Source organism: Microchirus variegatus, assembly GCF_963457635.1.
Source record: "Microchirus variegatus genome assembly, chromosome: 9".
Classification (NCBI taxonomy): Eukaryota; Metazoa; Chordata; class Actinopteri; order Pleuronectiformes; family Soleidae; genus Microchirus; species Microchirus variegatus.
The window spans coordinates 19,040,194-19,053,550 of record NC_139810.1 but is presented as its reverse complement, the minus strand read 5'-3'; the positions used below and the strand labels follow the sequence as shown (position 1 = coordinate 19,053,550).

At 40.5% G+C, this 13,357-nt stretch overlaps 2 protein-coding genes across 3 annotated transcripts; one reads left to right on the top strand and one right to left on the bottom strand.

Moving 5' to 3' along the window:
• Positions 1–586: 586 nt before the first annotated feature.
• Positions 587–7,634, top strand: ttll9 (tubulin tyrosine ligase-like family, member 9; the record flags this gene model as incomplete). Its single annotated transcript, XM_083895471.1, has 14 exons — positions 587–613; positions 2,070–2,116; positions 2,194–2,286; positions 2,911–3,022; positions 3,136–3,321; positions 3,407–3,475; positions 3,724–3,814; positions 3,932–3,972; positions 4,064–4,151; positions 4,629–4,687; positions 4,775–4,971; positions 6,079–6,192; positions 7,329–7,453; positions 7,552–7,634. The coding sequence occupies 14 exons, from the start codon at positions 587–589 to the stop codon at positions 7,632–7,634; spliced, it is 1,332 nt and encodes a 443-aa protein (XP_083751597.1).
• Positions 7,635–8,438: 804 nt separating this feature from the next.
• Positions 8,439–13,112, bottom strand: fam217ba (family with sequence similarity 217 member Ba). 2 transcript variants are annotated; one of them, XM_083895615.1, is made up of 4 exons: positions 12,692–13,112; positions 12,480–12,579; positions 11,186–11,250; positions 8,439–11,076 (listed from the first exon to the last, which is right to left on the bottom strand). In XM_083895615.1, the coding sequence occupies exons 1-4, from the start codon at positions 12,868–12,870 to the stop codon at positions 9,630–9,632; spliced, it is 1,791 nt and encodes a 596-aa protein (XP_083751741.1). In that variant the 5' UTR covers positions 12,871–13,112; the 3' UTR covers positions 8,439–9,629. The 2 variants fall into 2 exon arrangements, with proteins under 2 accessions (XP_083751741.1, XP_083751742.1); XM_083895616.1 differs by having other exon boundaries at positions 12,727–13,112.
• Positions 13,113–13,357: the final 245 nt, after the last annotated feature.

Here is a 13,357-nt window from a genome sequence, read left to right as displayed (position 1 = left end):
TTTCGCATATAGATATGTTATTATAGAACATGTCTGTCGTGAATAATTTGAAAGGTTGACTGTGAATGCTGAATGCAATAATACCGTTCCTGAAGGTGATATTCTGCTAAAAGGTTTTGGCGCCACACTGTGGTGATTTATTGTAAAGTTAAGGGTTGATGATGAATTTAACAGTCGTTAGTTAAATCACACAGTGAAAGCAAAATGAAACGCTGAAACGTCTTTTTGTTTGTTTATTTGTATTATTTTATTATCATTATCATTATTTATTTATTTATTTATTTATTTATTTTATTTATTTATTTGTATTTATTTTTTAATTAACTGATAATTCACATGTGCTGTGAGCGTTTGCTGAGTTCATGGAACAGCGTTCAAGCTTGAACTGTAGGTACACGAAGTGGTCGAGAGCTTCGCTACGGAAACAACAACAGGACAAACTCTCTCTGAGAAAGCGCTTGTGCGGTTTCCATGGGAACGGTTGGAGTCAAACGAAACACTGTGTCGTCCAGTCCCGTCCAGCATGCCGTCGCTGACCACGAACACTTACACATAGAAGTCACCGTTTCCTGCTACTTTTTCCACGATGTGTGCATCGGTGTCAAAGAATAAGGTACATGTGTGATGTGTGGGATTTTCAAGTTTACATGAGAGTTTTTTCCGGTTAACCAGGTTATATTTATTTTAGTTTGTTTTACTTTTTACTGCACAATACGAGAAATTATAAGAAATGAACAAAAAAATGAAAATTGGAAAGCAAAAATATCAGGGGGGAAATAAATGTGAAGGATGAGGAGCCAGAGTGGGGAGAGAGAGAAAATAACAAAAGGGCTTGTTGTGGTCTTGATTATGAATAGAAAAGAGCTCTCTTTGTGGGGTTTACAGGCAATATGTTTTAGGCAGTGGCGTGCAGACACATTTTGAAGGGCAGGGGCAAAAATTAAAAGGGCACCTACTGTGGGGCAGTCGCCACTTGTATATAATTTCCCACATTCTTTACAGCACAGCATCACTTTCTGTCATCAAGATGGGCATTTTCTATACAGCACGGGATATCATTTCCTCTAAGGACACTCTCTGGGAAATCTACCGGTCAAAAGTTTGGGGTCACCTATACAATTTATTGTGTTTTCCATTAAAAGTCACACTTTATTAATAAAGAGTTGTGAAATGGATATAAAATATAGTCAAGACATTGACAGGATTAGAAATAATGATTTTTATTCAAAATAATAATTTTACCCTTCAATCTTTGCTTTCATCAAAGAACCAGCTAAACTGTTTTCAGCCGTGCTAACATAATTGCACAAGGGTTTTCAAGGGTTTTCTAATCATCCAATAGCCTTATAACGCGATTAGCAAACACAACGTACCATTAGAACCCTGGAGAGATGGTTGCTGGAAATGGGCCTCTATACACCTATGTACATATTCCATTAAAAATCAGACGTTTGCAGCTAGAATAGTCGTTTACCACATTATCAATGCATAGAGTGTAGTTCTGATTCATTTAGTGTTATATTCACTGAAAAAAAGTGCTTTTCCTTAAAAAATAAGACTGTGTGAGCCCTTTTTGATTGGAAGGTGTTGCAAGGTCATCTTATTGGGCGGGATTTCTCAATCCTGGTACTGGGTACCCACTGTCCTGCATGATTTAGAAGTTTCCTTGCTCCAACACACCAGATTCAGTGCAGTGCTTGATGGTGAGCTGAGCATTTGAATCAGGTGTGTTGGAGCAGGGAAACATCTAAAACATGCAGGGCAGTGTGGTCCTAGGACCAGGGTTGAGAAACACTGTTGGAGGGCACTTTTCTCCACCAGAAAGGCACTCATTTTAGATACATTTGTTTGATGCATATATTGCTGTAGATGCTACATTATGTGCACGCAACTAGTTTCAGGTTTTCATTTGGGTGCTTTAACACTATCCATGAGAGGTAGAAACTAGTGCTAGGCCAGAGCCAGAGGAGCAGCTGACTGATGAGTAGTTTACAGAGCAGCTGTGAAGTGCAAATAAGTTGTCAGACTAAACCATTGGGATTGAAATCTTGTTCTCTCTACCTCTGCAGACATCTGGATACAAAGGCTCAAGTGACTGCTGCAAAAATGAAGAGCGGTGAGTGTAGCCTTACTGTAAATTGTCTGTTCCTCACAAGTATGCCTTACATTGATTATGTTCCGATGTCTTCACAGGGAGGGAAAGACTTGTGTACGTTACAAATGTATCCTGCCCAATTCCATCCAGAATGTCCTGCGCCAAAGACCAGGATGGGTCGAAGTCAGAGAGTGAGTTTGGTGTCGTCGTGCTGCTCGGGTGCTCATTATGGTCACACCCAGTTCTTGTATAAAGTACCAAAAAGGGACACTTAAAAAGTAAAAGTTGAAGTCACTTTTTTTATAATATTACTTAAGTAAAAGTCTTAAAGTATATGACATTTACGGTACTGTAAGTATCAAAAGTAATTTTCTGATATAAAATAGCTCAGTGGTTGGGCAAGTTTTCCATTCAACTGGAAGGTTGTGGGTTAAATCCCTGGCGCTGCTCGTCTATTTTATGGACGAGCAGAGCCAGGGACAGACATATTATGTGTCCTTGAGCAAGACACTTAACCCCATGTTGAAGTGCGTGAATGGCGAAATTGTAGTGTAAAGCAGCTCATCAAGAGTTAGAAAAGCACTCTATAAATACAGACTCTTCTTTTTCTGATTGTATTTGGTAGTAACGAGTAACAAAGATAGGTAGAGGAAATGTAGTGGAATGACAGTAAAAGTTGCTCGAAAATATAAATAACAAAGTAAAGTACATGTGAATTGTATGAAGTATTTGTACTTTGTTACATTACAACACTGGTCACACCTGCAGCCTTGTTGAATCGACTGTGTTCTAGCTCTTCTTTTCGTCCTCCACAGTGATGGAGAGTGGGATTTCAATTGGTGTGACGTTGGCTGGCTCAGGGAGAATTATGATCACTTGTACATGGATGAACATGTAAGGATAAACCACTTTCGCAACCATTATGAGGTACGTTAGCGTCACTCTAGCACGCATAAAATAACACTATATCTTTACTGAAGTATATTTGAAATAAGTGACGTAGTTCAACATTTTCTGTGTTCCTCTGGTTAATGTTATAGCTGACTCGCAAAAACCTCATGGTGAAAAACCTCAAAAGGTTCAGGAAAATTATCGACAGAGATATTGGTCACATGGAGGCGTCCAGATGTGACTTTTTCCCCTGCACCTTTGCACTGCCCAGCGAGTATCATCTCTTTGTAGAGGAGTTCAAAAGATGTCCTGGCAGCACGTGGATCATGAAGCCGGTTAGACGATCTGCTTTGATTCAGTATTTAGGTGGCCCAAGTTACGTGGTAATGAAATGCATAAATGTGGTACGTTTTTATTTAGGTAGCAAAATCTCAAGGGAAAGGCATTTTCCTGTTCAGGAAACTGAAAGATATTATGGAATGGAAGAAGGTAATGCAAACACACACACACACACAACCATAAACCATAAATACTACTGGCCTAATCCTAACCCTAACATCCGTCTAACTTTAAAACATGTATCTACCTTAAAATGTTGATATAAGGTGACTTTTTGTCCCTATAAGGAGGAAAGGTCCCCATAATGTGACTGTGTAAACATATTTAGGTCCCCCACAACATAAGGAATACCAGGCACACACACATTTAGTCTGACTGACTATGCTGTGCTCACACAGGATGGCGCCCGCTCAGAAGAACAGAAGGAATCGGCTCAGGTGGAAAGCTATGTGGCACAGCGCTACATAGAGAACCCATACCTAATTAATGGTAGTGAACTGCACATTTTATTGTAAATCCAATTTTGAAGAATCATCAAAATATTGTTAGGCCTAAAAAAACAAAAACAAATTGAGTACTTTTTTGTATGCTTTTTCACCCCCACAGGGAGGAAATTTGATCTGAGGGTGTATATTATGGTCACATCAGTATGTACTGAACCTTCTTAACACAGTATTGTGCAAAAACTTTTACATTTTTCTTTGCATTCATTGATCGGTGTGTGTGCTTGTGCTTCAGTATGCTCCTTTGAAGGCCTGGCTGTATCGAGATGGCTTCGCCCGCTTCTCAAGCACACGCTTCTCCCTGAGCAGTATTGATGACAAATGTATCCTTTTTTGTTTGTTTAATTGTCAACATTCATTTGAAAGTATAAAAAAAACCTATATGAAGTTAAAGGCGCATTATGTAACAATAACTGGCCATAAAATCCTCCTAATATGTCACAGAGACTCAGGAATAATAATCATATAACAAACTGAACTCACCAACAACAACAGTACAGCCAAAATAGTTGCATTTAAAAAAATGTTTTGCAGACTGCAAATCATGTTTATGTTTTGAACTCATGTTTTGGCATGTGGCGCCACCTACCGCCGTCTACCAATCATTGCAGTCAGTAGAGTCTCAGCTGCCGAGCAATCACAGGTTGCCAGTTACGTCAGAAAACGAAGACTTCGGTATTTTGAATTTGAATGTAGTAACTGTTTTTGGCCACATTCTTACATATGGCACCTTTAAATTTGAAAAGCCTGGTTTAACCAACTTTAAATGTCTCACCATGTCCTTAGTGTCTCTTTTTTAGATATGCATCTGACCAATGTGGCAGTTCAAAAAACAGCACCCGACTATGATCCTGAAAAGGTGTCTAATTCAAAGAAAAAAAAACATTAGATTGTTATTGGTCTGTCACTTTATATGATGTTATTTATTTCTACATTGTTTAAACAGGGATGCAAATGGCAGATGCAGCAGCTTCGAAGATACCTGACCGCAAAACACGGTAGAGAGGCGGTCGAGACTCTATTTACAGAGATGGATAACATCTTTGTCCGCAGTCTCCGGAGTGTACAAAAGGTCATGATAAATGACAAACACTGCTTCGAGCTCTACGGGTACGACATTCTGCTGGACGAAAACCTCAAACCGTAAGTTCTTACGCGCACAAACTGAGCTCATGTCAGCACAGCCGCTTGTTGAACACATGTTCGCAAATGAGAGAAGAGAAGCGCATGCACAGGCACAGGCAAGCCAACATGGAACACATTTGACTCATCACGGAAGACGTCAAAACAAAGCAGTAAATCTGCCAGTATAACATTCTTGAAATGACCTAAGCACATAACTCAGCAGCATATTTGAAAAAAAAACTGACAGTTGTGCAGTAAATAATTGCACACCCCTGTAAATAATAACACATACTAAGGATAGTGTCATTCACTCTGTATGTGTTAACTGACAAAAGTACGTGTCATCACGAGAGATGAGACACATTGTGTGTAAGTGTGTAAAATATATATATATATATATATATATGTATGTATGTATGTATGTATGTATATATATACCTTTGTATTAGGTAAATGACGTAATGTAAGTGGGTCACTGTGCATACAGTGGCTATGTGAGTCATGAGAACTGTGTTTGTGATACGAGTGTTGAGTAAAAAGAGCCAGGGCTTGATCACAAATGCTTTTGGAGGCAGTGTCCATTACATTCCTGACAGAAAGTGCATAAAACAACAAAAATAAAACATCAGTTAGACACATATGAGACAGTGTAATATATGTTAGTAGTTATGTTGTGAAGAGTTACAAATGTGCATATAGGACAAGGCTTCCAAAGACCTATTTCAAAGAAGTATTTCCAACGTTTGAATTTTGAAACACTGGGGTATTTTAACAACATGGAAAACACTTGATAAACTGATAAATTAAGTTAATGTTTTGAAAGGAAATATAATGCATTTGTGCACACAAATAAACATAATATAATGGAGTCCAGGGTGTAAGACTGCAAACAATGAGTGCATTTTATAATCCTTTGATTTTAAATAACTACAGTCAGGAACAATTGCAATACCCAAAGATAAGATAAAAGCCAGAGCTGCTTTTTCTACCACTAAGTTTTTAAGCTGGTAGGAGCTTCGCTTCTTGGAAAAGTAACTACACATTCATGATGCATGGAAATCTGGTTCGAAAGGCTATGCAAATGTTCGGTGAAGGTCGTCATTATCCTCTCCTCCTTCTTTGCAGGTGGTTAATTGAGGTGAATGCCTCTCCGTCATACACTCCCAGTGGTCAAGAGGATTATGAGATGAAGTGCAGACTTCTGGAAGACACTTTGAATGTTGTTGATATGGAGGGAAGGTAAAGGCCTCATCATGTTTTAGCTTTTTTATTATTCAGGGAACAAGAAATATGTTTTTTTTTTATCACATTATGTGTTGCTTTGCATTAAAGGGGACATATTATGCAAAATCAACTTTTTGATCATTTAAATCCTTATATTTGGGACTCTGGAGGCCCTATGAGTCGGCAAAGTGTGAAAAAAGATAACTCACTCGTGTTTTTGTGGTCCTCCTCAGTCTAAGTACAGGAGATAAAACACGCAATGTTGACTTCCGCACTCCTTGGGACGTCATAATGCGCTAAATTGTTGTCTCATGGAGCTCCGCTTTGTCCGTAAAACACGTGAGAGTGCTGGAGAGGGCAACAGTATCCGAAAACCGGAAACCCGCGAAAAGTTCTATTCTTGGCTCCACAGTGCAGCACAGAGTTCTACACAAACTTCCAGCCTAAGAGGATTTATCTGTCCAGTGAATACATGTTATATATGACGGCAATGTGCCTGCTAGAGCCTGCAAATGATCACTTTTCCAAATGCTATCTGCTGTTAGCTCCCAGTAGCCTCTGTGACTGATGTCATTTCCTGTCCCTTTAGTTTTGTTTAACTTTTTTTTAAGGTGGACCTAAAGAGATACTACTAAACCGAGTGTTCTGAACAGGGCTGTTTTTACAGGGTGATTGAACTGCTGTGGTGCTTCATCCTTATGGTATTTTGACCAAAGCATGTCACGGACATGTTTATTAGGACACCAGGGAACTAGGTTAACTTGGAGAAATAATGTATTGTATGTGACCTTTGTTGTATCAAAATTAGGAAATATAATTTATGGATCATACGTTTAGCAAACTTTAGAATATGGGTGGAATGGGTTACTTAACCTCCATTGCTCCCCATTGATTAGGTTAATTGGAGACTCAAAACTGCCCCCAGCCATGTGAGGCCACATCCAGTGTGCTGGTCTCGAGCCTGGATGAGTGAGACGGTTGTATCAGGAAGTGCATCAGGCATAAAAAAAAAAAGAAAAAATATATAAATCTCTGCCAAACAAATTCAATTCTATACAAAAGGCAAACCTATGAGTTGCTGTTATCTTCTTTTCCTGCCACACTGCTGCTGAGAGCTCAAATTAACTGTTTTTTTTTTTACCCCTCATTAGGTTGACGGGTAAGGAGAAAAGGGTGGGCGGCTATGATCTCATGTGGAATGATGGACCCGTCTATAGAGAGGATGCCAACCTAGAAACATTTGGGAGTTCATGTTTCACAGCTAACACACACTTAGGTAACTGCAGCACACTTGGCCAACAATGCATGCAATTACTATACTTAATCATGTGGATATGCGGGGTTGTCTTTACCATTAATGATTGTTTGTTGCAGGGTGTGTGAATGACAGAGAGAGGCAGCTTCGCCAGCTACTAAAACCATATCCAGGCCAGAAGAGGATATCGTCACATTCATAAAGGTCTGCATCCTACCACTAAGGTAGAAAATATCATCATGGTGGCTTCTGGGTGTGTATGTTTTGGAGGAGACAGGCACCATTGAACACAACATAGTATAACATCAGTAACACTTAATGAGTTCTGCGTGATGATTTGACTTACAAAAAATAGCAGAGTTCAAAGAAACATATACTGGTAAAAACAAATTAGCAACTGAATTAGTTTTATATAAACATCCCATATTATGAAAAATCTACTTTTTAATATTTTAAATCCTTATATTTGGGACTCTGGAGGTCCTATCAATCAGCAAAGTGTGAACTTCAAGCATCGGAGGATTTATCGGTTCCAGTGGATACATTTCCAAATGCCAACTGCTGTTGGCTCCCAGTAGCCTCTGGGACTGATGTAATTTCCTGTCCTTTCAGTTTTCTTTTTTGTTTGTTTTGTTTTTTTTTATTATAAAAGATACTACTAAACGTTCTGAACAGGGCTGTTTTGTCAGGGTGATTGAACTGCTGTGGTGCTTCATCCTTATGGTATTTTGACCAAAGCATGTCACAGACATGTTTATTAGGACACCAGGGAACTAGGTTAAGTTGGAGAAATAAGATATGAGTCCTTTAATTACCATGAGCATTGTTATGTTTTGGACAAGTAATAATACGCCAAAAGATGATGCCCCTTGTGTTCAAAACATTTATTTCTGTGCCTTACAAATACTTGCATTCAACATTGAGAAAATACATACCACAATCTTTTTGCGTGTGTGTGTGTGTCACCACAATGAACACTTCAATAATAACATTGCCACTCCTGGACCTTTATCTATGGCTTCGATGCTGCACATAAGTATTAAGTAGAGAGGCAATCTCAATAAGACACCATTTACACTGATGACATTTTCTGATCAATCATTTTCACATGGTAAATCACAAACACAGAAGACACTCCAATGTAAACACAGTGTTCTAAAGACTTCAAGTGTTGATATAGCTCATCACTTATGATGTATTTAAGTTTTAATGAATCCTGCAAATGGCCAAAATTACAGCATTAATAGAGATGACATTACATTCAGTTCTATTACTAAAAATCTTTTTTTCTTTCTGTGCATGACAATGTAAACATAATAATGACCATGATGAATAAAATTCAACTGCAACACTCTTCATAAATAGAACTATGGTATATAAAATTTGGAAAAATATGCTTTTACATCCGTAGCAAACGTTACACCATCTTCTTCAATGATATAAAGAGCTCAGCTCTATGCAAAATACAGTTCATTCTCAAGACTACAATTCAAGCTGCTCAAGCAGGAAAAGCCCTTGTAACAAAAAAGGAAAACCAATGTACAAAAATATCATAAACAAATTACGTTACTGCAGTACATACCACTTATTGCACCTCCTCCTTTTCAGCCAAAGATGCTAAAACTGAAAAAAAAAAAAAAAACATCTGAAAACATGAGGCACAAAAAAAATAAAAAATAAAAAGCAACATCAAGTAAGAGCATCAAATACAAATACATTCCTACATCAAAAACTGTATGGTCTTATTTGATGAATGAAATGTGATGACCTGTGTGAAATGTCACTATGGATTAAATGCCAAAAGCTGTCCAACAGTGCAGTAGATGCTTATTTTACACTTGTGTCAACATTGGTAGTACATTGAGAGATTAGTGCAATGCAACATGAAAGCTGTGTTTTAAGGATCTTAGTAGAGTTAAGGGTTATCGCGAACCTTTGGTCAAAACACAGCTAAATCATATTATTAGTGTATATTTTAAATTAAATGATCTGGGTTCAATTCTGGTATTATGTCATATGTTATTTTTATTCTAGCTACTCAAACTCTGATAGTTTTGACCTTTTGAAGGCAGCACACCACTGGCTGATTTAGACGTAGATGTTAGTATTACACAGATTACATAGAAAGCAAGCATAGTTTCAAGCTCCTGTATCAAGTAACCACAAGGTAAAGCGCTGTGCTGAAGATTTATACGGGCTACTTTGCAACAAAATGCACATTTTTCATTTTGCCATTCTGTTTACTGGTAAGCGGTGCTTTGGTGAGCAACTGTGGCTCTTTAGCAGCTCTTTTCATGGAAGTTTTAGTGGCGTGACCTGCTCCTTCTGTTGTCTGCCAGTCCTTTTCTACTCTCTTAGAGGTGACGACCTCTCTCTTACTTGCAGCAAAAACACGTTTATCTGCACTGGCTGATTTAACGTCACCAGGCTCCTTTTTGACATCTGTCTCAGAGTTGGCTCTGACGCGGCTTTTCCTGACCTGACCTCTACAGTTTGGGTTAGTCCCAGATTCCTGGGGTTGCTTTCGAGCATTGCCAGTGGCCTGCATGTGCCTGAGGTGGCTCCGTCCAGCTGAAGGGCTAACTGGGGTCTGGGCTCCTCCTCCTCCTCCTGCTCCTCCACCCCCACCTTGTCCTGCTGGGTTTCTACCATCAGTTGAAGGTGCGCGGGTCTCGCTGCTGCTCCGCTTTGTTGGTGCCCCAGCCCTGGCTCTGCGCTCAAGCAATGGGCTTAGCCGTGAGTGCCGCTGGTAGGCGTAAGCAGAGCAGCTTCCGTTGCACATTGGGTAGCGAATGTTACAGTGAGGGCAAACTGGAAAGCGTGAAAGCGGGTGCTGGGTGGATGCAGGAGATGGGGGGTTGTTGACAGGTGCAAATGGGATGGCTCGCTGGCTGTGCCGTAACCCTTTAGGGGAGTTGAGACGGGACGGTGGAGCTGTTTGAGGCCTAGGTGAGTGAGCTGTGGTGGCAGAGGGGAAGGCCTGTGGCCTCAGACGACTTCCTGCAGGGCGATTACTCTCTGCCTGCACTGTCTGGATCTGGAGCCACTCCAGTTGTAGCAGCCTCTCCAGATACTTCTCCAAGTGGCCTACAGGTTTGGGCCTGGGGGCACCACGGCCCTCTGTATGAAGAAACACTGCCAGCTGTCTCAGGCTCCAGCTGTTGAAGGGAGGAGGCAGAAAGTCTGGGTAACTGTAGCTGGGTTTGTCAGTCTCATCTTCATCGCCAACAGTGCCACAGGGTCCCGGGAAGTCTGGGGGAAAGTCATTAGTGTCGATGACCTCAGCTCGCAGGTTGAGGTGTGGAGGAGTACAGGGAGTACAAGGAGAAGGCAGCACTGGCAGCCTCTCAGAGTCTGACAGATCACTGGCGCTGTCAGTGTCAACATCTTTCTGGTTGTAGTGCTGTTGTAGTGCCTCTGGAGTGGGAGCGGGGGAGTGTGTTAAGGGGTGCGAGGGCATGTGTCGTAACCCTGATATTGGGGAGAGAGGCAAGGAGAGGGCTCGCCGATTTTTCCCCATCCCCCCTCGATTCAGCTGTAACTCACTGCCACACAATGACATCCGTTGATTTTCCCGTTTATCCTCTTTCCTATGCACAGATGAGTGTTTACAATGTTGAGTTCTCAAATCTTCTTCTTCTGGGCTGCAAAAGGGACAAATGAGAACGAAAGGAGAGTATGTTGAGGACTTAGGGGATTAGTGTACATGAAGAAAAGCATTTATTATGACTGTGCACCATTTTCAACTCATACCTGGAGAGTTTGCTTGTATTGCGGGAAATGCCAGATTTAGATCTTCCACTCATTGATTGGGCACCCTGTAAATCAGTCATTGCAGGAACCATCAGATCACTTCTGAGTTTTATTCACAATGTAATACATATTTATCAATTTTACAATGTCATGATAAAAATGTCTCTACACCTCCATGGACCTGTGACAGGACTAAGCAATAGATTTTCCAGGAAAACCGTTTACTTTCAGCCGCAGTGGAGCAGAGCTGTTAGAGGTGAGAACTACACATCGTCCTGTTGCTCAGTTCACTGCCTCTGCAAATCTAGTAGAGCAAATTATTGGGACACCTTTGTTGGTAGCGAGGGAGAACACATCATGTGGGAAGATTTTGAAATTGTGGATGCTACATAAACAATATCCACACAAGAGGGACTGCGGTTGGTCTGAATATCAGCACAGCTGTGATGCGGTTGTCGGAAACAAGGCCACAGGCCGAGTGTCGCAGATATCAGATAACAACAGCACGCCGTTGAGTGTGATACTGCTTTTAAATAGCAGTTCTACAAACACAAATTCATTTTTGAAAATTAGAAACAGCTTATGATGTTTTTTTATATATATATATAACCAGTTATATGGTTCCGCCACCAAAAACAACCAGACTGATTTGACTGTTGCCTAGCAACACAAACAGTGAGCATATCGCATGCTACACAGGTTAAGTCCCCTACTTTGATTCACCATGTATGTTTCTATCGTGCAACCAGAGGAAAAAAGGGTCTGTTGCAAGTTGCTTTGGTAGTTTGTATGAAACTGGTGAGCTGAGTTAACAGCTTGGGCTCCTGTAACCTTTTAATGAACTTTCTGATCTGTAAGACAGAACACATTTTCTGTTTAGGCTATATTTTCTTGTATTTATGACACACTATACAACTATCACCATGCTTTTACAGGTATGTCACCCACTCCCTGTCATGATCTGGGACTGCTGCATCTCACTTGTGTCTCTCCCCACACCACTAATACTGAGATACTACAGCTATACGTCCCAATACTCATTATCAGCACTCATGAAATGTCTCTTGTCCCATCAAACTACCTGTAAGTGGACTTATGTAAACTATAAGTTAACTTTGTTGACAAGGAAATTGGACACTGGGTATTCCTGTTTCAATTGTTCAATGTTTAATCAACAAGTCTTTGTTTGTCGTAATCAAAAGTATAACAATAAATATCATGTGTGAACTTGTTTCTGCGGTATAGTGGGATTTTCAATTTAATTAATACAGTTACTAACCTGCCATGTACTCACCTTCTGCACAGCCATCACTGTGTCCTTATCCTGACCCGGTCCTGGGAGACCAGATTTCATTTGGCCGACTGCTTTCTTCATCTTGTTACCTTTCTTTGAACTGTGGAAACATGATAGTGGTTTATCAGGCTCGTGTGTCTGAGACAAAACACACGCTGGTTATTCTATTTTATTTTAGTTAGTTTTAAATGCATATATAAAATGAAACATACCTGGTAACAGGTACGCTATTTTCAGTGTTTTTTACCCGAATCTTCTCTTTGGAGACGACGCGTTTCAGTGTCGTGGATGCTGTGCGCTCCTGCATGATGGGGCCCATGTTGACTGTGGCCAGGTGGGATGTTGTTTTCAGTCCAGCACAGTGAAATGACACGTTAGCTAAAGGACCCATCCGACGTCTCGGATAAGATACTCCATTACGAGAATGAGGTTAAAAACACAATTTTTCTCAGAAGTGGTGCAATGCATCATTGCGCAGATGTCGACAGTCGGGTCTCCACTGCAGGTTTAGCTGGTCCTTACACTGATGTCGAGCCGCTTCTGTGCTTCACTAACAATTGAACGATTGTTTTTTTTTTCTTCAAGGCAGATGAACCTCTTTTTCGTCTGTCATCTTCATCGCCATTAAAAATGCAACGACACTGCATACGCTTTGTTTGGCTCGTTGTCCCAGGCGGATAGGTTTGTTTACCTGCTGCTGACTGGCTAGCAGCTCGTGTGAGAAGTGGGCATCACGGGTGCATTGTGGGAGTTGCAGTCCATGCGCGGCAGACGCTCTTCCCGAACGGAAGTGACAAAGTCTCCTTGGAGAGTTAACTTACGACAGATGAACAATGAATTCGAAATGGATAACGGACAACTTCGTGTTTTTACAGAGG

What these genes read in the sequence shown, in the direction of transcription:
- fam217ba (XM_083895615.1), bottom strand. Translation starts at nt 12,870, where the DNA reads ATGGGTCCTTTAGCTAACGTGTCATTTCACTGTGCTGGACTGAAAACA. An exon ending in AATAGCGTACCTGTTACCAG is followed by an intron (nt 12,580 to 12,691) that starts GTATGTTTCATT and finishes ATGTTTCCACAG; the next exon opens with TTCAAAGAAAGGTAACAAGA. An exon ending in AATACAAGCAAACTCTCCAG is followed by an intron (nt 11,077 to 11,185) that starts GTATGAGTTGAA and finishes TCCCTTTTGCAG; the next exon opens with CCCAGAAGAAGAAGATTTGA.